At 41.7% G+C, this 23,279-nt stretch overlaps 1 protein-coding gene across 3 annotated transcripts in view; it reads right to left on the reverse strand.

The window, feature by feature from the left end:
* Positions 1 to 14,907: 14,907 nt before the first annotated feature.
* Positions 14,908 to 23,279, reverse strand: part of hacl1 (2-hydroxyacyl-CoA lyase 1) — a 108,595-nt gene continuing 100,223 nt past the window's right edge. Inside the window, exons 16-18 of one of the 3 annotated variants that reach the window (XR_012100007.1) lie at positions 18,933 to 19,119; positions 16,464 to 16,576; positions 14,908 to 15,637 (exon numbers count right to left, since the gene is read on the reverse strand). Coding sequence is in view for 2 of the 3 variants with exons in the window: in XM_073054408.1 (XP_072910509.1) it covers positions 16,544 to 16,576; positions 18,933 to 19,119 (220 nt within the window). In the remaining variant the exon portion in view is untranslated. Of the gene's footprint in view, positions 16,577 to 18,932; positions 19,120 to 23,279 lie in introns of all 3 variants that reach the window. The other 2 variants (XM_073054408.1, XM_073054407.1) reach the window with 2 other exon arrangements.

Raw genomic sequence — 23,279 nt, forward strand, 5'->3', positions numbered from 1 at the left:
TGTGATTTAAGGCTACTTTTGGGTACTCAGTGAACTCAATTCACTAATACAATGAGCAGCTGATCCCTGCAGACATACCACCTTTATATCATCATTCAGCCATAGTAAATTAACTCGTTAGCAGGTTTTCACAAGTAGCCTAGGTTAACAGAAACTAGGCAAATCACAAGAAAAAGGCAAGAACACTAAATTAATGAGGGGGAGACCTGATAGAGATGTCCAGATTTGGTAGATAGTAATAAACATTACCCCATACCATAGATATTGGTACTATATCAGTTCTATATTTCTTCTCTTCCTTACTCTGACTCCCTTCTTATCTATTAGTCTTCTCCTCACCTGCCTATGACCTCTCCCCGGTGCCCCTCCTCCTTCCTTTTTTTCCATGGTCCACTCTCCTCTCCTATCAGATTCCTTCTTCTTCAGCCCTTTACCTTTTCCAGCTTCTCACCATCTCCCACCTGCCCACCCCACCTAGCTTCACCTGTCACCTTCTAGCTTTTTTCCTTCCACTCCCCATCCCACTACCTTAACCTAGCTTCTTCCTCCCTCCTTCATTTCCAGCCCCCAGGATCTCAGCCCAAACCATCAACTGTTTATTCCTTTCTATAGATGCTTTCTGACCTGCCAGTATTTTGTATGTGTTACTCTGGATTGCCAGCATCTTGTGTTTATGTATGAGAGAATTGATTATAACAATATAAATCGGGAATGGGATTGCTCTGAGAAGCTGCACAGATATGATGGATCAAAAGGTCATCTATATAATTGGAAAATATGATGATAATATGAAATCTTCACATGACACTATAAAAGCTGATTCCAAATATGGCACTCCAAAGATTAACTACCTAGAAGAAATTAGGAAAAAAGCATTAGAATCAGACATAATGATCAGAATATTAGTCTTCAGTTTTTTGTTTCAGACATTTCCTTATGACGCATCTCTGAACTACTGAATGATCCGAATTCAGTTTTTGCAGAGTACATAAACTATTTTCAGGGGCTTGACATCCACCTTCTCAGCTTGGCCTCTTGGGCAACCAAAGACAATTCACAGCCTAATGGTTCTGGTAAATCAAATTCATAGAAAGAGGTGAAATAGAATCAGAAAATGCAGAATCCCTGGGGGTGGAGTTAAGAAACCGCAAGGGTAAAGAGACCCTGGTGGAAGTTATATACAGGCCCTTGAACAGTAGCCTGGATGTGAGATACAAATTTCAACAGGAAATAGAAAAGACATGTAATAAGGGAAATAGTGACGGGTATTTCTGTATGCAGGTAGACTGGGAAAATTAGGTTGGTGCTGGATCCCAAGAGGAAATTTGTAGAATGCCTTTGAGATGGCTTTTGAGAGCAGCTTGTGGAAAGGCAATTCTAGATGGGGTCTTGTGTAATGAACCAGATTTGACTAGGGAGCTTAAGGTGAAGGAACACTTGGGAGGCAGTAATCATAATATGACAGAATTCATCCTACAGTTTGAGAGGAAGATGATAAAGTCTGTAGTATCAGTATTACAGTGGAGTAAAGGGAATTACAGAGGCATGAGACAGGAACTGGTCAAAGTTGGTTGGAAGAGAACACTAGCAGGGATGACAGCAGATCAGCAATGGCTAGTTTCCGGAGGCAAATTGGAAGGTGCAGGGTAGATATATCCCAAAGATAAAGAAGTATTGTAAAGGGAGAATGAGGCAACTGTGAGTGACAAAGGAAGTAAAAGACAGTATAAAAGCGAAAGACAGGGCATATAGCAAAAAATAGTGGGAAGTTAGAGGATTGGTAAGGTTTTAAAAATCAACAGAAGGCAACTAAAAACAGTGAAAAGATTAATTATGAAGGTAAGCTAGCCAAAAATATCAAAGAGGATACCAAAAGATTTTTCACATACATTAAGAGCAAAAGTGGAAATTAGACTGTTTGAAGTGATGCTGGAGAGGTAGTAATGGGGAACAAAGAAATGGCAGATTTACTTAATTTCTATTAAGTATATAACTCCCATCATGGTCTTTTTACCCTTGCTGTTTCTTAACTCCATCTTGAAGGATTCCACATTTTCCAATCCTATGTCACCACATTATAAGGATTTGATGTACCAGAACTACTATAAAAGGCAGTGAATTGTCTTTGATTGTCCAATCGTCAAGACTGAGAAGATTCACTGTGGATGACACTAGCAATATGCCAGAAATTTGAGTGTCGGAGGGCAGAAGTGAATGTAGTTGCTATTTCTAAGAAGGTTCTTTGGAAGCTGAAAGTTCTGAAGGTAGATAAGTCACCTAGACCAGATGGACTCACCCCAGTGTTTTGAAAGAGGTAGCTGAAGAGATTGTGGATGCATTAGTAATGATTTTTGAAGAATCAATATATTCTGGCATGGTTCCAGAGGACTGCAAAATTGCAAATGACATTCCAGTCTTTAAGACAAGAGGGAGGCAGAAGGAAACTATAGGCCAGTTAGCCTGACTTCAGTGGTTGGGGAGATGGTAGAGTCCATTAATAAGGATGAGGTTTCAGGGTTGTTGGAGGTACATGACAAAGTAAACCAAAGTTAGCATGGTTTCCTTAAAGGGAAATCTTGTCCAACAAATCTGTTGGAATTCTTTATGGAAATAACAAGCAGGATAGAAAAAGGAGAGCCTATAGATGTTGTTTACTTGTATTTTCAGAAGGCCTTTGACAAGGTGCCACACATGAGGCTGTTTGACAAGAGCTCATGGCATTACAGGGAAGATACTAGCATGGATAGAAGACTGGCTGAATGGCAGGAGGCAAAGAGTCAGAATAAAGGGAACCTGTTCTGGTTGGCTTCCAGTGACAAGTGGTGTTCCACAGGGGTCAGTATTGGGACTGCTTCTTTTCATGTTATATGTCATCGATTTGGTTGATGGAGTTGATGGCTTTTTGGCCAAGTTTGTAGCCAAATCAAAGATACGTGGAAGGGCAGGTAGCATTGAGGAAGCAGGAGTCTGCAGAAGGACTTGGATAGAGTGGGAGAATGGGAAAAGTGGCAGATGTAACATAGTGTAGGGAAATGTGTGGTTACGCACTTTGGTAGAAGGAATCAAGGTGTAGGTTATTTTCTAAATAGAGAGAAAATTCAAAAATCCAAGGTGCAAAGGTATTTGGGAGTCCTCATGCAAGGTTCCCTAAAGGTTAATTTGCAGGTTTAATTAGTGGTATGAAAGATAACTGCAATATTAGCATTCATTTCGAGAGGACTAGAATACTATATAAGAGTAAGGATACGATGCTGAGGATTTACAAAACATTGGAGTTGGAATATTGTGAGCAGTTTTGGGCACCTTATCTAAGAAAAGATGGGCTGGCATTGGAGAAGGTCCAGAGGTGGTTCATGAGAATGATTCTGGGAATAAAAGGGTTAACATATGAGGAGTGTTTGATGGCTCTGGGCCTGTACGCAACTGAAGTTTAGACAAATGTGGGGCAATCTCATTGAAACATATAGAATATTGAATGGCCTAGACAGAGTGGATGTGGAATGTTTCTGGTGCCTAGTCCCAGAGGGCACAGCTTCAGAATAGAGCAGGGATTCACAACCTGGGGTACACCGACCCATTGATTAATATAATTGGTCCATGGCATAAAAATGGTTGGGAACCCTTGGAATCGAAGGACGTCCGTTCAAAACAGAAATGAGAAGGAATTTCTTCAGCCAGAGGGCCATGAGTCTGTGCAGTTCATTGCCACTGATGGCTGCGGAGGCCAAATGATGGAGTATATTTAAAGCAAAAGTTGATAGGCTTTTGATTAGTCAGGGCATCAAAAGTTTCAGGGAGAAGACAGGAGACTGTAGTTGAGAGGGATAATAAATAAGCTTCGATGGAATGTCGGAGAAGGCTCGAAGGCCTGAGTGGCCTAATTCTGCTCCCAAGTCTTACAGTCATCTTATTTAATACATGCATGTTTAGTGTTGCAAAGTTGACTCATAAATCAAACCTGTGATCTTCCTTGCATTTCTCCATTGTAAACAGACTCAGTGCTTCACATTAAGAGCTGGATAGTCTTGTTTCCTTTACACGAGTCATACTGACTTAATTCCATTTGTGATTATATAAAAATAAATTGATTCTATCAAAATTCATAAAAATGTAAAAATAAATGAACCAGCAGCAAGTCTGTTAAGGCCTATTCTATATTTGCGAGTCATTGCTAGGTCACATGATGAGAATTTCAATGGAAACTGATCCACAGCTAATGACCCATTATAGTGCTCATTCTGATTCCCATTTACTACTCAAAATTATTTTCCGGCTTTGCACATTGTCAATCAGAGTAACTCCCAGATGCAAAAGTATCTTGTTTTAATGGTCCACACAGAGTATCAAGTAATTCTACATCTTTAATGGTGAACGGCTGTAAATCTGCATACTCACCTGGGGGAAAACAACCAGTAAACATTCATATGGGTCAGACAACATTCTTTATAGTTTTTAAAAGGTATTGCATGTAGAGATGCTGTTAAAAAGATGCTGTTCATTGGACCTCATCACCAAAGCCACAGGGGAGAAATTTCTTATGTGATCAGCATGCACGATTTGGCATTTATAACAGTAGAAAAGTCAGGCATCATGAAGAAAAATGCGAACACCTAGCTATAGCACTGAAGTGGACAGGGTTTCCTGCAAAAGAGAAAGATCTTATCTTGATCATTGGGGCATTTGGTACAAGAATAAAATATTATTATTGGTTTCAAGTGGCAGACAAGCTGAAATTACCTGATATAGGTGGACACATTAACTTATGCTCAAGCCAGCTTTCACCCTCTTGTAATCAAGGCTTATTATTTTCAACAGATAGCTCCAAGGTCTAAAGTCACAGCTGACTGTCAGACTCAGATTTACAGAATTTATCACATATGCATCAAACCACACATACATTGAAATGTATGATTTGAGTTAACAACCAACACACCCAAAGATGTGCAGGGGGAAGCCCACAAGTGTTGCTACACATTCCATCGCCAACACAGCATGCCCACAATGTTCAACAGAAAAACAAAAGCAGCAACAACAACATAAGATAACAACAGCTAAACAAGTCCCTTTCCAACCCTGCCATCCCCTTGCACACACAGATCACCAACCACAGCAAAGGCTCTAGTCCTTGGCACCAGACTTTTAAACTCACGTTATGACCATGTTAATGGGGTTCTATTATAGACCACCCAACAGTCCGTGGGATTTAGAGGAACAATTTTGTAGAGAGATCACAGATTGTTACAAGAAACATGAGGTTATAGTTAATGATTTTAACTTTCCACATATTGACTGGGAATCCCATTCTGTAAAGGACTAGATGGGATAGAGTTTGTCAAATGGGTTCAGGAAAGTTTCCTTAATGAGTGCATAGAAGTCCCAATGCAAGATTGCGTGATATTTGATCTCCTATTGGGAAACCAGACAGGGCAGGTGACAGAGGTCTGTGTAAGGCAAACACTTTGCATCTGTGACATATTGCCATTAGTTCCAAAGTAAGTATGGAAAAAGGTAGGTCTGGAGCTTGAGTTCAGATTCTAAATTGGAGAAAGGCCATCTTTGATGCTATCATAAAGGATCTGCTTAGTGTGGATTGGGACAGGCTGTTTTCTGGCAAAGGTGTACCTGGTAAGTGGAAAGCCTTCAAAAGTGAACTTTTGAGAGACAAAGCTATTATGTGCCTGTCAGAGTAAAAGATAAGGATAACAGGTTTAGAGGACCTTGGTTTTCAAGAGATATCGAGACCCCGGTTAAGACAAAAAAGGGGGTGCATAGCAGGTATAGACAGGTATGAACAAATGAGGTACTTATGAATTATAAGAAATACAAGAGAACACTTTTAAAAAAATCAGGAGATCTAAAAGAAGGCATGAATTTGCCCTAGCAGACAGGGTGAAGGAGAATCCTAAGAGATTCTACAGGTATGTTAAGAGAAAAAGGATTGCAAGGGACAAAATTGGTTCTCTGGAAGATCAGAATGGTAATCTATGTGTGGAGCCAAAAGAGATGGGAAGATCTTAAATAGATCTTTTTTTTTGCACCTGAGGAGACAGCGACAGGAAGGGTTTGCTGGTCTTAAATTTGCAAATTAAGGTAGATAAATCCCCAGGTCCTGACAAGATCCTGTGGGAGGCATGCAGAAATTGCCCTAGCAAAGATAGAACATAGAACATAGAATAGTACAGCACAGTACAGGCCCTTCGGCCCGCAATGTTGTGCTGACCTTCAAACCTTGCCTCCCATATAAACCCCCCACCTTAAATTCCTCCATATACCTGTCTAGTAGTTTCTTAAACTTCACCAGTGTATCTGCCTCCACCACTGACTCAGGCAGTGCACTCCACGCACCAACCACTCTCTGAGTGAAAAACCTCCTTCTAATATCCCCCTTGAACTTCTCTCCCCTTACCTTAAAGCCATGTCCTCTTGTACTGAGCAGTGGTGCCCTGGGGAAGAGGCACTGGCTGTCCACTCTGTCTATTCCTCTTAATATCTTGTACACCTCTATCATGTCTCCTCTCATCCTCCTACTCTCCAAACAGTAAAGCCCTAGCTCCCTTAATCTCTCATCATAATCCTTACTCTCTAAACCAGGCAGCATCCTGGTAAATCTCCTCTGTACTCTTTCCAATGCTTCCACATCTTTCCTATAGTGAGGCGACCAGAACTGGATACAGTACTCCAAATGTGGCCTAACTAGAGTTTTATAGAGCTGCATCATTACATCGTGACTCTTAAACTCTATCCCTCGACTTATGAAAGCTAACACCCCATAAGCTTTCTTAACTACCCTATCTACCTGTGAGGCAACTTTCAGGGATCTGTGGACATGTACCCTCACATCCCTCTGCTCCTCCACACTACCAAGTATCCTGCCATTTACTTTATACTCTGCCTTGGAGTTTGTCCTTCCAAAGTGTACACTTCTCTGGGTTGAACTCCAATCTGCCACTTCTCAGCCCACTTTTGCATCCTATTAATGTCTCTCTGCAATCTTCGACAATCCTCTACACTATCTACAACACCACCAACCTTTGTGTCGTCTGCAAACTTGCCAACCCACCCTTCTAACCCAACATCCAGGTCGTTAATAAAAATCACAAAAAGTAGGAGGTCCCAGAACAGATCCTTGTGGGACACCACTAGACACAGCCCTCCAATCTGAATGTACTCCCTCCACCATGACCCTGTGCCTTCTGCAGGCAAGCCAATTCTGAATCCACCTGGCCAAACTTCCCTGGATCCCATGCCTTCTGACTTTCTGAATAAGCCTACCATGTGGAACCTTGTCAAATGCCTTACTAAAATCCATGTAGATCACATCCACTGCACTACCCTCATCTATAATGCCTGGTCACCTCTGCAAAGAACTCTATCAGGCTTGTTAGACACGATCTGCCCTTCACAAAGCCATGCTGACTGTCCCTGATCAGACCATGATTCTCTAAATACCCAGAGATCCTATCTCTAAGAATCTTTTCCAACAGCTTTCCCACCACAGACGTAAGGCTCACTGGTCTATAATTACCTGGACTATCCCTACTACCTTTTTTGAACAAGGGGACAACATTCGCCTCCCTCCAGTCCTCCGGTACCATTCCCATGGACAACGAGGACATAAAGATCCTAGCCAGAGGTTCAGCAATCTCTTCCCTTGCCTCGTGGAGCAGCCTGGGGAATATTCCGTCAGGCCCCGGGGACTTATCCGTCCTAATGTATTTTAACAACTCCAACACCTCCCTCTCCCTTAATATTAACATGCTCCAAAACATCAACCTCACTCATATTGTCCTCACCGTTATCAAGTTCCCTCTCAGTGGTGAATACCGAAGAGAAGTATTCATTGAGGACCTCGCTCATTTCCACAGCCTCCAGGCATATCTTCCCACTTTTATCTCTAATCGGTCCTACCTTCACTCCTGTCATCCTTTTGTTCTTCACATAATTGAAGAATGCCTTGGGGTTTTCCTTTACCCTACTCACCAAGGCCTTCTCATGCCCTCTTCTTGCTCTTCTCAGCCCCTCCTTAAGTTCCTTTCTTGCTACCCTATATTACTCAATAGACCCATCTGATCCTTGCTTCCTAAACCTCGTGTATGCTGCCTTCTTCTATTTGACTCGATTTTCCACTTCACTTGTCACCCATGGTTCCTGCACCCTACCATTCTTTATCTTCCTCACCGGGACAAATTTATCCCTAACATCCTGCAAGATATCCCTAAACATCGACCACATGTCCATAGTACATTTCCCTGCAAAAACATCATCCCAATTCACACCCACAAGTTCTAGCCTTATAGCCTCATTAATTTGCCCATCCCCAATTAAATATTTTCCTGTCCTCTCTGATTCTATCCTTTTCCATGATAATGCTAAAGGTCAGGGAGCGGTGATCACTGTCCCCCAGATGCTCACCCACTGACGGATCTGTGACCTGACCCAGTTCGTTACCTAATACTAGATCTAGTATGGCATTCCCCCTAGTCGGCCTGCCAACATACTGTGACAGGAATCCATCTTGGACACACTTAACAAACTCTGCCCCATCTAAACCCTTGGAACTAATCAAGTGCCAATCAATATTAGGGAAGTTAAAGTCACCCATGATAACAACCCTGTTATTTTTGCACCTTTCCAAAATCTGCCTCCCAATCTGCTCCTCGGTATCTCTGCTGCTACCAGGGGGCCTATAGAATACCCCCAGTAGAGTAACTGCTCCCTTCCTGTTCCTGACTTCCACCCATACTGACTCAAAAGAGGATCCTGCTACATTACCCACCCTTTCTGCAGCTGTAATAGTATCCCTGACCAGTAATGCCACCCCTCCTCCCCTCCCCCGCCCCCCCATCCATTTTAAAGCACTGAAATCCAGGAATATTGAGAATCCATTCCTGCCCTGGTGCCAGCCAAGTCTCTGTAATGGCCACTACATCATAATTCCATGTATGTATCCAAGCTCTCAGTTCATCACCTTTGTTCCTGATGCTTCTTGCATTGAAGTACACACACCTTAGCCCTTCTATCTTACTATCTTTATACCCTTTATTCTGCTTCTCTTTCCTCAAAGCCTCTCTATTTAGTGGATCTGGCTTTACTCCATGCACTTCTTCCACTGCTCTATTGCTCCGGGTCCCACCCCCCTTGCAAATTAGTTTAAACCCTCCCGAACCATGCTAGCAAACCTACCAGCAAAGATATTGCTCCCCCTCGAGTTCACGTGCAACCCATCCAATCTGTACAGGTCCTACCTTCCCCAGAAGATATTTAAATAATCCTTAGCAATAGGTAAGATACCAGAGGATTGGAGGTCAAGTAATGCTGTTCTGTTATTTAAGAAAGGCTCTAAGAACAAACCAGGAAATTATAAGCTGGTAAACTTGACATCAGTAGTGGGAAAGTTATTGGAAGATATTCTAAGGGACTGGGTATATGAGTATTAGGATAGACATGGACTGATTAAGGATAGTCAGCATGCTTTTGTGTATGGTAGGTCATGCCTTATCATACGGGGGTGTTGTATCAGGACCCACAGGACACAGACACTGCAGTGTCAGGAACAGGGCAGGACAAGGGACTGGGCACAAGGAACCTGGGGTGGACTCCAAGCCCGAGACTGGACAAGGACCCAGAACCTGGGTCTTGCCTCGGGCTTGGCCCCCAAAACCAGGCGAAGACGTGACGAGGCTTGGCTAGAGACTTGGGGTCTTGAGGCTTGGCTAGAGACTTGGGGTCATGAGGCTTGGCTAGAGACTTGGGGTCTTGAGGCTTGGCTAGAGACCTGGGGTCTTGAGGCTTGGCTAGACACTTGGGGTCATGAGGCTTGGCTAGACACTTGGGGTCATGAGGCTTGGCTGGAAGCTTGAGGCTGGGGTCAAGGCCAGGCTGGAGGCTTGAGGCTGTGGTCGAAGCCAGGCTGGAGGCTGGAGGCTTGAGGCTGGAGTCGAGGCTTCGCTGGAGGCTTGAGGCTGGGGCCGAGGCTTGGCTGGAGCTTGGAGGTAGACTAGGAACTGTACATAAACATAGAGCCGGGACTTCTCCTTCGACAAGCCGGGACTCATCTTTCACAAGACACTAACATGAGACTGGACAGAACATAGACATAGAGCCGAGACTTCTCCTTTGACAAGCCGGGACTCAACTTTCACTCCACACCAAGATGGGGCAGGACCGTCCATCGGGTAATGGCAGAACAGCCGGACTTACCCGACGGAGGCAAAGACAAGACAGATTCCCCCTGCAGGGCAACGGCCGAACGGCCTGACTTACTCCATGGAGGAGAGGACAAGACAAGACAGATTTCCCCTGCAGGGCAACAGCAGAGCGGCCTGACTTACCCCATGGAGGTGAGGACAAGACAGATTATCCCGCAGGGCAATGGCAGGTCAGCCGACACCCCATGGGGCGAGGACAGGAAGAGACAAACACCGAAGAACAACAGACAGTTCCATCTCTGCATCGGGGCTGCTCCAAGAAGCCGTTACGGCCGGCAACCCTGACTGGCTACAGAAACAACCGGATCCCTACCTAGCTCAGAGTGGCTGACGGCCACCCAGCTGGCCCGAGAAACGGCCAAATCCATACTGCAATGACAGCTCTGACTACTGACAGTAAGGCTCCAAGAAGCAATGGTTCTCCAACACAGCCTAAAGACGGCAAGTGGCCATACCAGCCTTCCACAAGCCATTTGCTCTATGAGAATCATGCCAGGGAAGCTTGACAAGACGACCCCCCAACCACACTCAATCCCAGGGCCACTTATATTCACAGCCAACAAGATGAGCATCAGGTGTTTATGGTTTAGTCCAACCGAAACAAGGGACAGCTGGAGGACCCGGAGTCCGGAGCCCACTGACCGGAACGCGGACCCCGGACCGGACCATGACATGCCTGACCAATCGATAGAGCTTTTTGAATAAGTTATCTGGAAACTTGATGAAGGGAAGGCAGAGGATGTTGTTTACATGGTCTTGCATGGGAGGTTGGTCAAGAAAGTTCTGTCACTTGGCATTTAAGATGAGGTAGTAAATTGGATTAGGCATTGGCTTTGTGGTAGTAGAGGGTTCCCTCTCAGACTGGAGGCCAGTGACTGGTGGACTGTTGCATGGATTGGTGTTAAGTCTGTTGTTGTTTGTCATCTATATCAATAATCTGGATGATAATGTTGCTAACTGGATTATCAAATTTGCTGATGACACCAAGATTGGGGCATAGAGGAAGGCTATCGTGGGTATAGAGCAAGATATAGAGAAACTGGAAAGAAGGGGTGAAAAATGGCAGATGGAACTTAATGTAGACAAGTGAGGGGTGTTGCATTTCAGTAGGACCAACCAGGTAGGTCTTGGACAGTGAACAGTTGGGCACTGAGGAGTGGGGTAGAACAGAGGGATCTGGGAATACACGTCCATAATTAATTGAAAGTGGCAGCACAGGTAGATAATGTCATAAAGAAGCTTTTGGTACATTGGCCTTCATAACTCAAAGTATTAGGTAATAATGTTATGTTGAAGTCGTATAAAATGTTGGTGAGGCCTAATTTGGAGTGTTGTGTGCAATTTTGGTCACTTACCGAAAGGAAAGATGTAAATAAGGTTGAAAGAGTACAGAGAAAATTTACAAGGATGTTTCCGGGACTGGGGGACCTGAGTTATGAGGGAAGATTGAATAAGTTAGGACTTTATTCCTTGGAATGTAGAAGATTGAGGGGAGACTTAATAGAGGTATACAAAATTATGAGGGGTTATATAGGGAAAATGCAAGCAGAAATTTTTACTGAGATTGGATAGGACTACAGATGGATGTCATGGGTTAAGGGTGAAAGGTAAAAAGTTTAAGGGGAACATGAAGGGAAACTTCTCTACTCAATAGTATCATGAGAGTGTGGAATGAGCTGCCAGCACAAGTGGAGCATGCACCACTTGAGAGAAGTTTGGATAGGTACATGGATGGTAAGGGTACGGAGTGCAATGGTTCAGGTGCAGGTTAATGGGAGGAAGCAGTTTAAATGGTTCAACAAAGACTGGATGAGCCAAAGAGCCTGGTTCTATGCTGTATTTTTCTATGACTCACAGATGTCAGGCCTCCTGTGGCCTGGACTCCAAGACTTGCAGTCATCAGGCCTTCAACCTCCAGGCTCCAGCCCAGACTTGCCCTCTACGTCTGGACTCACTTCAACCTTCAGCTATGCCCTCTGTACTTCATCGACCTCTGGATATTGATGCCAGGACTCACCAACCACAGGTAATACATTTGGGCCTCACCCCCAGGACTGGCCAATCATGGATTAGACCTTTGGGCCCTGATCCCAGGGCTCGCCAATCATGGGTTTGATTGCAGGACTTGCCAAATGTGGGTTTGACTTCGGATCTTGAGCGACCCGATATCTGGGATCATCAAGCATGATTGTGTGCCAACTTAATTCACTGCTGCATGCTCAGCAACTCCCCTTTGATGGAGGTTGGAAATCAGAATCACACATTAAAGTGCTAATCAATTTAGCATTTCAATTTATTTAGTAGCCACTGAATTTCTAAACAAGAACATTAAATCAGCAATCCGTAAATAACAAATGGGAGTTATGGAACCCACCTGCTATATAATTAATATAGCAACAAGATTTAATCTGGGATGTTACTGCAAACTTCCCAGTATCTGGATACACATAATGACAGAATATGGAAATTCCTTATAAAATAAAAACAAAAATTTATGGAAATACTCCATTACAGATTCCGCCTGAGCTGTTGAGTGATTCCTACATTTTCTGTTTTAATTTTAGATTTCCAGCATTGGCAGTTTAAAAAAATTTCTACTCCTGGATATTGATCCTCTAACTTGCATATTGGACAAATAATTAAATCAAGGAATTATTTAAAAAAACACTTTACATATACTTTCAGCTTGCTATGTACTTTTACAATATATTGTAGCTCTGATACTGATTAGTGATTCAGAGAATTCATATCCTAAATGCTAGTACAAAAATAGTATTCAGTTATCTAATCTGTATCAACACACATCTGCAAAGAAATCTGAGAAAATAAAACCTTGCCCATAAAACATACTCTTGGAATATTCAAAAACACTTCACCAATAATTATATAGTAAAATGAGTAACCATTCACAAGAAAAAATTGCCTATTCTGGTACATTCTGCTGGAACCTTGACATGAGTTCAACATGATTCTAGGATTTCTCATGTTTATCAATCCAATTTCAATATTAGTATCCTCTAACAAATTTTATGCCATTCAAATGTGTTATTCCAGAACGAAAACAGGATACTGATCTCTGCAGGTAAATTAACATTAATGCGGATGGACTTAAAGCAGTTAGTATTTCTAGCTTAGAATGCACATAGTGGAGTCTCAAGTAAATGGAACACTACTCTTTGCACACAGTAAAAACCACCAAAAGTGATTCATTGGTCCCTATGGGAATGATGCAAGTGGAACGTCAATGTAATAGCCCCTTGGTGTTGTAAACATTACAGGAAAGAGTTGGAGGAAGTGGCAATGATAAAGTTAAGATGACAAAATGACTTTTTGATATACATTGGATAAAAAATTTTTAACTTTGGCACAGTAAATAGCTAACTGTACGTCCTGTTTTTGGTCAACATAGTAATGATTCACAAAGTATGATACTCTTCATTTTTAATATAACTTTACTGCTGCTTTCATTAATATTCATTAAAATAAAGCATTAAGAGGGCCAAGATAGCAAATACCTTGGCTGTGACACTAAGACAGTTCTTGTATCAGTGGCTTGTAAGGCATGTAGTGCAAAGGGAACAAAGTCATAAAATAATGTAAAGCCTTGGGTGCAGATTTTGCTCAGTTTTGTTCCACTCACATTGCCAAATTGCAAAGTTGAAACTAATTTGCACAGATCTGTCACACACCTGTATAATCAAACAATTTCTCAGAATTTTTTTCAATTTTTAAAATTTCAAGGTCCAAAGTGACCACATATATTGTCCTTCAAATAATGAATAAAATCAAGAGAACTTCAGCTCTGAAGACCATTCTTTTTGCTAGTTATAATTTCAATTGTCTTGACACCACTGTTAGTTACAGAAGATCAAATAAAATGCAAGTAACAGACTTAAACTCCTAGAATGCTCACTTGATGTACAGTATTACATATCATTGAAATATTAAAATTTTAAAACCTCATATGCTTCATCAGTATCTTTTGCTTGCTCAATATCATTTTAACTCTAAGTTTAACTAATTAGCACCAACCTCCCTGAGGTTATAGATGTCAAAGATATACTAGAGACATGTGAACTACCTGCCCAATTAGTGGCCCTTTTACTTGCTCCAATTATCTAGAATCCTATTTTTAAATTCAATCAATGCACCTATTTTTATGCCCATGACATCCAAAGACTAATTAAAATGTGACTTAAAAAATAAATACAATAAATAGGAAGAGAAACAGACTGGCTCTAAATTTAGTGTTTACATTTGTTATGATCAGTTTTCTTATGATAGATCTAGCAATGCTATCTATGCACAGAAAACTAAAACTTGATTGATGGCCACAAGCATAAGAGATTCTGCAGATGCTGGAGGACCTCAGCAGGTCAGGCTGCATCTATGGAAAGGAATTAATAGTGGACACTTTGGACCTTTCCATAGACACTGCCAGACCTGCTGAGTTCCTCCAGCATTTTATGTGTGCTGTTCTTGATTAATGGCCCCTTTTTATGAGTCATGTAAACTCCCAAGGTTAAATTGGCAATGAAATAAATATTAAATATCCCTAAAAGCTTTCTTCTTCAAGAGGTTAATGAAAATACATTGCTTGTATTTAATATACTGCATTGTACTTCATTTCTCAAACATGCATCAGGTAACTTAGCTCTTTAAATACTTAAAATTATATTACAAAGGAACCTCTGCAAAATGAAAAAAAGCTTAGTTTTATTTACCTCAATGAAATACAACTTCTCAACTAAATTAGGCCAGGATGTAACACTTTATAAGTTATCCAGAAGAAAATGGCACCAGCAAACAATGCGACCAAAGGTGACATCCTTCAGACAGTTCACACAACTATTTCTTTCACTTCTTTTACGTCTTCTTTTTCTTTCAAATGGGTTCTGCTACTGTTGGAACCTGTGGTCTACATTTTGGTGGTGGGCTTTCAGGATGATTGAGCGATCTGGCACTTTGCTGTCTTTGAGATGGTTCCAGAAGGCGAGCGGCCTCGGGGATGAAGATTGTGTGTGCAAGCCCATGAACCGCTCCATTTCTCGCCGATTTCGTCTCTCTCTCCCTGATGCTATTGGAAGACGGTGCCGGATTCCTGGGTCTTCGGCGAAGTTTAATCAACGTGGTTTGTGGACTGGACTCTGTAGTTCACGTTACGATGTGTTTTGGGTTTCTGCTGTTTTGTGCAATTTTGATTGGGGTGGCCTGCAGATAACGAATGACACAGCACCAGACTGAATAGAACTGAACTGAACTGAATAGGACTGGACTCTTCCAATGACCTTTGTGGGTTTGTGTTTCACATTCTGTGCTTCTCACTCTTTTTTTTTGCTGTTTGCACGATTTGTTTTCTTTAATCGAGTTGGGGGGGGCTGATGTTTTTCTTTGAACAGGTTCCCTGGTTTTCTTTCTTTCGTGGCTGTCTGTGGGAAGATGAACCCCAGGGTTGTATATTGCATACATACTTTGACAATAAATGTACTTTGAATTTTTGAAATATTATATAATTTATTACTCATTTTGTAATCAAGATTAAAAATGAAAAATTACAAAAATGAGTATCATCTGGTACAAATACAGCAAGTACACATTTTACTAGTTGTTCATATTGGTGATAATGATACTTTGAGCTACTAGTACAACTTAATAATTCTACCCACTTGTTGATATACCAATTACTGATACTAGTGTTATTGTCAATGAGACTGAATGCTAATTTTACCAGCACTCCTGGCCAACTTTATATCCTTAGATGTATATTTTAAATAGCACCAATAAGTTAATTTTATTCCATCAGAAAGGCACAAGTGCCTAACAGAATCAATTCTAAGCTCAAAGAAAATTAGCATTCAATTTCATCGAGGTTTCAGAATTTCAAAGGTTCAAAGGTACATTTAATGTCGGAGAAATGTATACAATATACATCCTTAAATGCTTTTTCTTCACAATCATCTAAAAAAAAAGTGGAGTGCCCCCAAAGAATGAATAACAGTTAAATGTTAGAACCCCAAAGTCTCCTCCCCAGTTCCCCTTCCTCTCGCACGTAAGCGGCAGTGAGCAAAAATCCCCCTCCCCCTCCGGCAAAAATAAAGTGCACCCGCTACCAGCACTCAAGCCTGAGCAAAGCAATAGCAAAGACACAGACTTGCAGTTACCCAAAGACTACATTGTTCACCCAAAAATTTGTAGCATATTTTCCTTTTTATATATCTTAATATATTTGCAGAATCTTAAGTATAAAAAACTTGCTTGTTTGGTTTGTTTAGCCTGATTTAATCTGGGATTTTGCTTGCTATGTAAATACAACACCTCTTCACAAGTCATTCAATTCACACTTTGGAGCGAGTCAGCCAGGTGAAATCCTGAAAGCAAATAACACACAGAAAGTTGAGAGTGATAAAAGATTATTTGTCCAATCAATTTCAAAATATCCATAGATCATAAGGTAAGTTGATTATGGAGTTATTTATCTCCACAATAATATTTGGCCTTTCTTCTTGAAGTTACAGTTCAACTAATAAAATACCAGCACTACCCAAAGTGAGCTGGCATCTGTGGAGAGAGCAGCAACTGACGTTTCAAGTTGATGACTTCACATCAAAACAAGGAAAAGTCGAAAATGAAGCAAATTTAAAATTGATAGTAAAGCAAGAAGGAACGAAAGGAGAGAACTGCAATCCAATTGAGACCGAGCTAGATTGAAAGCGAGTAAGCTGGCTGAAGGAGGATGATAAAGGATAGTGAATAACAAAATCTATACTTGAGGCAAAAGATAAATGAAAAATGAAAGGCCAAAACAGGTGAAAGAAAAAGTACTGAACATTGAAAGCATGTGGTACTATTAATATCTCTCTCAACTATTAGTAACAATTTATCAAAGAACAGTATTCAATCACTGTTACTGATCGGATTGTCGGTACTTGAACAAAAAGACAAACTGAAACTGTTGCAACATGGTCCCCACCATTTACAGGTGCACACAGAAGAAATTAAATAAAATTCAGAAGAAATTTATTTCATCAATTTGGATAGAGAAGTCCCCCGGGTTGAATTGGAATTACTCCAGGTTACTACGGGAACCAATGGCAGAGCTCACTACGCCTTCAGTGATGATCTTTTCCTCCTCACTGGCCATAGGAGTAGTACCAGATGATTGAAGTGCGGCAAATGTTATCCCTTTGTTCTTGAAAATGAGTAGAGATAATTCTGGTGTTCTGCTTGGAATTATAGTCTAATGAGTCCTACCTCAGTGGTGGACAAATTAGTAGAGACAATTCTAAGAGACAGGATTTATGAGTATGTGGAGAAGCACAGGCTACCTAGAGATAGTCAGCACGGCTTTGTGAGAGGCAGGACATGGCTCAGGAGCCTGACTGAATTCTTTGAGGATGTGACTAAACACATTGATGAAGGCAGAATGAAAATGGATTTTAGTAAGGAGCTTGATATAGCTCCCCAGGGTGGGCTCATTCAGAAAATGAGACCGCATGGGATCCAGGAACACTTGGCTGTATGGATTCAAAATTGGCTTGCTCATAGAGGGTAGCTGGTTGTAGCAGATGGAGTGTATTCTGCCTAGAGGAAGGTGACCAGCGGTGTTCTGCTGGGATCAGTTCTGCGACCCCTGCTCTTTGAGATTTTTATAAATGACTTGGATGAAGAAGTGAATGGATGGTTTAATATATTTGCAGATGACACAAAGGTTGTGGTGTTGTGGACAGTGTAGCAGGTCCTATTGTTGAAGGTTACAATGGGACACTGATAGGATGCAGAGCTGGACTGAGAACATAGAACATAGAAATCTACAGCATATTACAGTCCCTTCGGCTCACAATGTTGTACCGTCCATGTAACCTACTCTAGAAACTGCCTAGAATTTCCCTACCGCACAGTCCTCTATTTTTCTAAGCTCCATGTACCTATCTAAGAGGCTCTTAAAAGACCCTGTTGTATCCGCTTCCATCACTGCCACTGGCAGTGCATTCCATGCACCCACCACTCTGTGTGAAAATCTTATTCTGACATCCCCTCGGTACCCATTTCCAGCACCCTAAAACTATGCCCCCTCATGTTAAGCATTTCAGCCCTGGGAAAAAATCTCTCGCTATCCACACGATCAATGTCCGTCATCATCTCATACACTCTTATAAGTGGTAGATAGAGTTCAAATGCCCTCTCAACTGAGAAGTGGAGATGGAGTTTCCCAGAAAAGGATGAAGAGGTTCACTTTGGAAAGTTGAATTTGAAGGCAGAATACAGGGTTAATGGCAGGATTCTTAGCACTATAGAGGAACAGAGGGATCTTGGGGTCCATGTCTATAGATCTCTCAAACTTACTGTGCAAGTTATTAGGGTTGTTAAGAATGTGTATGGTGTGTTGGCCTAAATTAGTCAATGGACTGAGTTCAAGAGCCATAATGTAATTTGCAACTCTGTTTCAACCACACTTGGAATATTGTGTTCAGTTCTGGTCACCTCATTGTCAAAAGGATGTGGAAGCTTACTGAATGAGATAAAGACTGCAGGTATATTCTCTGCTGTAAGTTAAACTAAAAGGAACAAAGACTGAATATGCAAGACCATGACTGAGATCATTTACACCACAGAACAAGACTCCTTCAATCCTTTCCACTATCTTGTTCATTTTCACTAATCGAAATGACTAAAATTAATCTATATTTTAATGGGCACAAGATGCACAACTTCAGATATACTTACTTGTGCCTTTCTGTCAGATGATGGATCAATCATCACATTAATAAGAGATGGCATTTTCTCCTGAGCCAAACATGAAACAACTGCCTTCTTTAGTTCTTCTGGTGTCTGTACAAAGTAACCTTTGCCCCCAAATGCAGTCATCACCTGCTCATAATGAGCATTAGGCATGAGGCTTGTGGGAGGGGATCTGAAAGAAATAAAGCAGCTCAATGAAGGAAAACAGACATTTACTTCTCTTTCAGTACAGGTACCCAGTGACATAACCCAATCTTAAAATTCAAGCAATTTATTATTTAATATAACTGTCCTGAGAGGCTAAAATGAATTTAGTTATTTAAAAGGGGTATAAAAAGGCAGAAGCTGCCAACTGATGGTTCCTTAATTTAATATCATCAGTAGGTAACATGGCTGAGGGAATCATTAGTAATGTGTTTTAAATATCAACTTAGACAGAGACAGATATCAGGGGCACCTAGCACTTTTACCAGAAGACAAGGTCAAGCCTTGTCAATTTTATTTTTAAAGCAGTATTTTTAGTTTCTATGTTCCAGTGAAAAAAAAGGCAAAGAACCACATACCATTTAGCATAAAATGGCCATTTATCCGAGTGCCAACTGTAGCACAACCAAAATTCACCTCTCTTCCAATGTTTTATCTCAAGTATATGAGACCCAAAAGAATTCTGCCAACACTAGATTTTTCCTAAAGAATACTCAAATAAAACAATAGTTTTAGAATTAATGGGAGCAGTGAGCTACCTACTAAATCTACTCTTAACTTCAGCAATTTTCCCATCAAGAACTGCCCGAACTTTAGTCCCAACTTGATTGGCAAGTCTCTGTGCAGCGAAGTGTCTTTTGATTGTAAAGCACCAGAAAGACTGACAATCATGTCAAGTCAAGTAACTTTTTATTGTCATTTCAAACATAACTGCTGGTACAGTACACAGTAAAAACGAGACAACGTTTTTCAGGACCATGATGCTACATGAAACAGTACAAAAACTACACTGAACTATGTAAAAACACAGGAAAAAAACTACACTAGACTACAGACCTACCCAGGACTGCATAAAGTATACAGAACAGTGCAAGCATTACAATAAATAATAAACAAGACAATAGGCACAGTAGAGGGCAGTAAGTTGGTGTCAGTCCAGGCTCTGAGTATTGAGGAGTCTGATGGTTTGGGGAAAGAAACTGTTACATAGTCTGGTCGTGAGAGCCTGAATGCTTCGGTGCCTTTTGCCAGATAGCAGGAGGGAGAAGAGATTGTATGAGGGGTGTGTGGGGTCCTTCATAATGCTGTTTCCTTTGCAGATGCAGCATGTAGTGTAAGTGTCTGTGATGGTGGGAACAGAGACCCCGATGATCTTCTCAGCTGACCTCACTATCCGCTGCAGGGTCTTGCGATCCGAGATGGTGCAATTTCCGAACCAGGCAGTGATGCAGCTGCTCAGGATACTCTCAATACAACCTCTGTAGAATGTGATGAGGATGGGTGTTGGGAGATAGACTTTCCTCAACCTTCGCAGAAAGTAGAGACGCTGCTGGGCTTTCTTTGCTATGGAGCTGGTGTTGAAGGACCAGGTGAACACCAAGAAATTTGGTGCTCTTTACGATCTCTACCGAGGTGCTGTCAATGTTCAGCAGAGAGTGGTCGCTCTGTGCCCTCCTGAAGTCAACAATGATCTCTTTTGTTTTGTTCACATTCAGAGACAGGTTGTTGGCTCTGCACCAGTCCGTTAGCTGCTGCACCTCCTCTCTGTAAGCTGACTTGTCGTTCTTGCTGATGAGACCCACCACGGTCGTGTCATCGGTGAACTTGATGATGTGGTTCGAGCTGTGTGTTGCAGCACAGTCATGGGTCAACAGAGTGAACAGCAGTGGACTGAGCACACAACCCTGGAGAGCCCCCGTGCTCAGTGTGATGGTGTTGGAGATGCTGCCTCCGATCCGGATTGACTGAGGTCTCACAGTCATGAAGTCTAGGATCCAGTTGCAGAGGGAGGTGTTCAGGCCTAGTAGGCTCAGCTTTCCAATCAGTTTCTGAGGAATGATTATGTTGAATGCTGAACTGAAGTCTATGAACAGCATTCAAACATACGTGTCTTTTTTGTCCAGGTGGAGGGTGATGGCAATGGTGTCGATGGTACACGAACTGCAGAGGGTCCAGTAAGGGGGGCAGCAGGGTCTTGATGTGCCTCATGACAAGCCTCTTGAAACACTTCATGATAATGGATGTGAGAGCAATGGGACAGTAGTCATTGAGGCAGGACACTGAAGACTTCTTCGGCACGGGGACGATGGTGGCGGCCTTGAAGCACATTGGAACGATGGTGCTGCTCAGGGAGATGTTGAAGATGTCAGTGGATATCAGATGTCTGCTAGCTGGTCTGCACATCCTCTAAGCACTCTACCAGGAATATTGTCTGGTCCAGCAGCCTTCTGTGGGTTGACCCTGCACAGGGTTCTTCTCACATCGGCCACAGTGAGACACAGCACCTGGTCATTTGGAGGAGGGGTGGTCTTCTTCGCCGCCATGTCGTTTTCCGCCTCAAAATGAGCGTAGAAGTTGTTCAGCGCATCTGGAAGGGAGGCATCAGCCGCACAGTCAGGTGATGTTGTCCTGTAGTTAGTGGTCTTGAATGCTCTTCCACATGCGCCGCGTGTCGCCGCTGTCCTGGAAGTGGCTGTGGATTCGCTGGACGTGTGCACGCTTTGCCTCTCTGATGGCCCAGGACAGTTTGGCCCTCGCTGTTGTTAGGGCTGCCTTGTCACCTGCTCTGAAGGTGGAGTCATGGGTCCTCAGCAGCACACGCACCTCCGCGGTCATCTATGGCTTCTGGTTAGTGCATGTAGTGATGGTCTTGGACACAGTGACGTCATCAATGCACTTGCTGATGTAGCTGGTCACTGATGCTGTGTACTCCTCTAAGTTGGTAGAGTTGCCATCGGTTGCAGCCTCCCTGAACATGTGCCAGTCAGTGTTCTCAAAGCAGTCTTGAAGAGCAGAGATGGCTCCTGCTGGCCAGGTTTTCACCTGCTTCTGAACTGGTCTGGAGCGCCTGGCGAGCGGTCTGTATGCTGGGATTAGCATAACAGAGAGTCAATTTATCATCTATATGTGCTAAACATTCATTAATACAGTTTAAAGTTGTGCATAGGGCTCATATGTCCAAGGATAAATTGGCTCATTTTTATTCCTATATAAATCCTATTTGTGACAGATGTCATTCTGAGATAGTGTCTTTAACTCATTTGTTTTGGTCTTGTCCGCTTTTGAAAAAATATTGGAAAGACATTTTTGATATTATTTCCACGGTATTGAACATTGATTTACAACCTCATACTATTACTGCAATTTTTGGTTTACCAATGATGGACTCAATCCATTTATCTTCTTCTGCTTGTCGAATGATTGCATTTCTTACATTAATGGCTAGAAGATCTATTTTGTTGAATTGGAAAGAAATTAATCCTCCTACCGTATTTCATTGGTTTTCTCAATCTATGTTATGTCTAAATTTAGAGAAAATTAGAAGTGTTGTATTTGACCCTTCTATTAAATTTGAAAAGATATGGAGACCATTTATTCAATATTTTCATATGATGTAATGTGACCCTGTTCCAAGCCTATTTGTTTTTCCAGTTTTGATTTTACATATGTTGAGAGGATCGGAGTTGATGACACTGATGATTTTGTATTTTTGTCAGATATTATAAACAGCCCTTTTTTCTTATCATTTTTTTCCCTTTTTTTTTCTTTTTTCTTTTTTTCTCTTTATTAGTTATTAGATTGTTAGATTAGTTTTTCTAGCATAAATTTTTTTCCTCTTTTTCTCTTTTTTAAAAATATATATTATGATATACCTAGTTTTGCTTTGTTTATATGTTACTTGTATCGTTCATGATTTGGGAAGACTCATTTATATTGTAACTATTGTTTATGTATCTTTTCATGTTCAGTTTAAATTTGTATGTTGTAATCCCATTATCTATGTATTAATCTTATTATGTTATTAATAATAATAATAAAAAGATTGGAAAAGAAAAAGAAAAAGCATAACAGAGGTGTGGTCTGAGTAACTGAGGTGGGGGTGGGGCTCCGCCCAGTACGCTTTGGGGATGTTTGTGTAAACAAGGTCCAACATGTCTCCCTTCTCATTGCAAAGTCCACATACTGATGGAATTTGGGGAGCACTGACTTGAGGTTTGCGTGGTTAAAATCTCCAGTGACAAGGGAACTCGAGGTTAAGGAGCAATTAGGAGGTAGTGACCATAATATGATAAGTTTTAATCTACAATTTGAGAGGGAGAAGGGAAAATCGGAAGTGTCAGTATTACT

This window comes from Hemitrygon akajei, chromosome 8 (genome assembly GCF_048418815.1).
Source record: "Hemitrygon akajei chromosome 8, sHemAka1.3, whole genome shotgun sequence".
NCBI lineage: Eukaryota > Metazoa > Chordata > Chondrichthyes > Myliobatiformes > Dasyatidae > Hemitrygon > Hemitrygon akajei.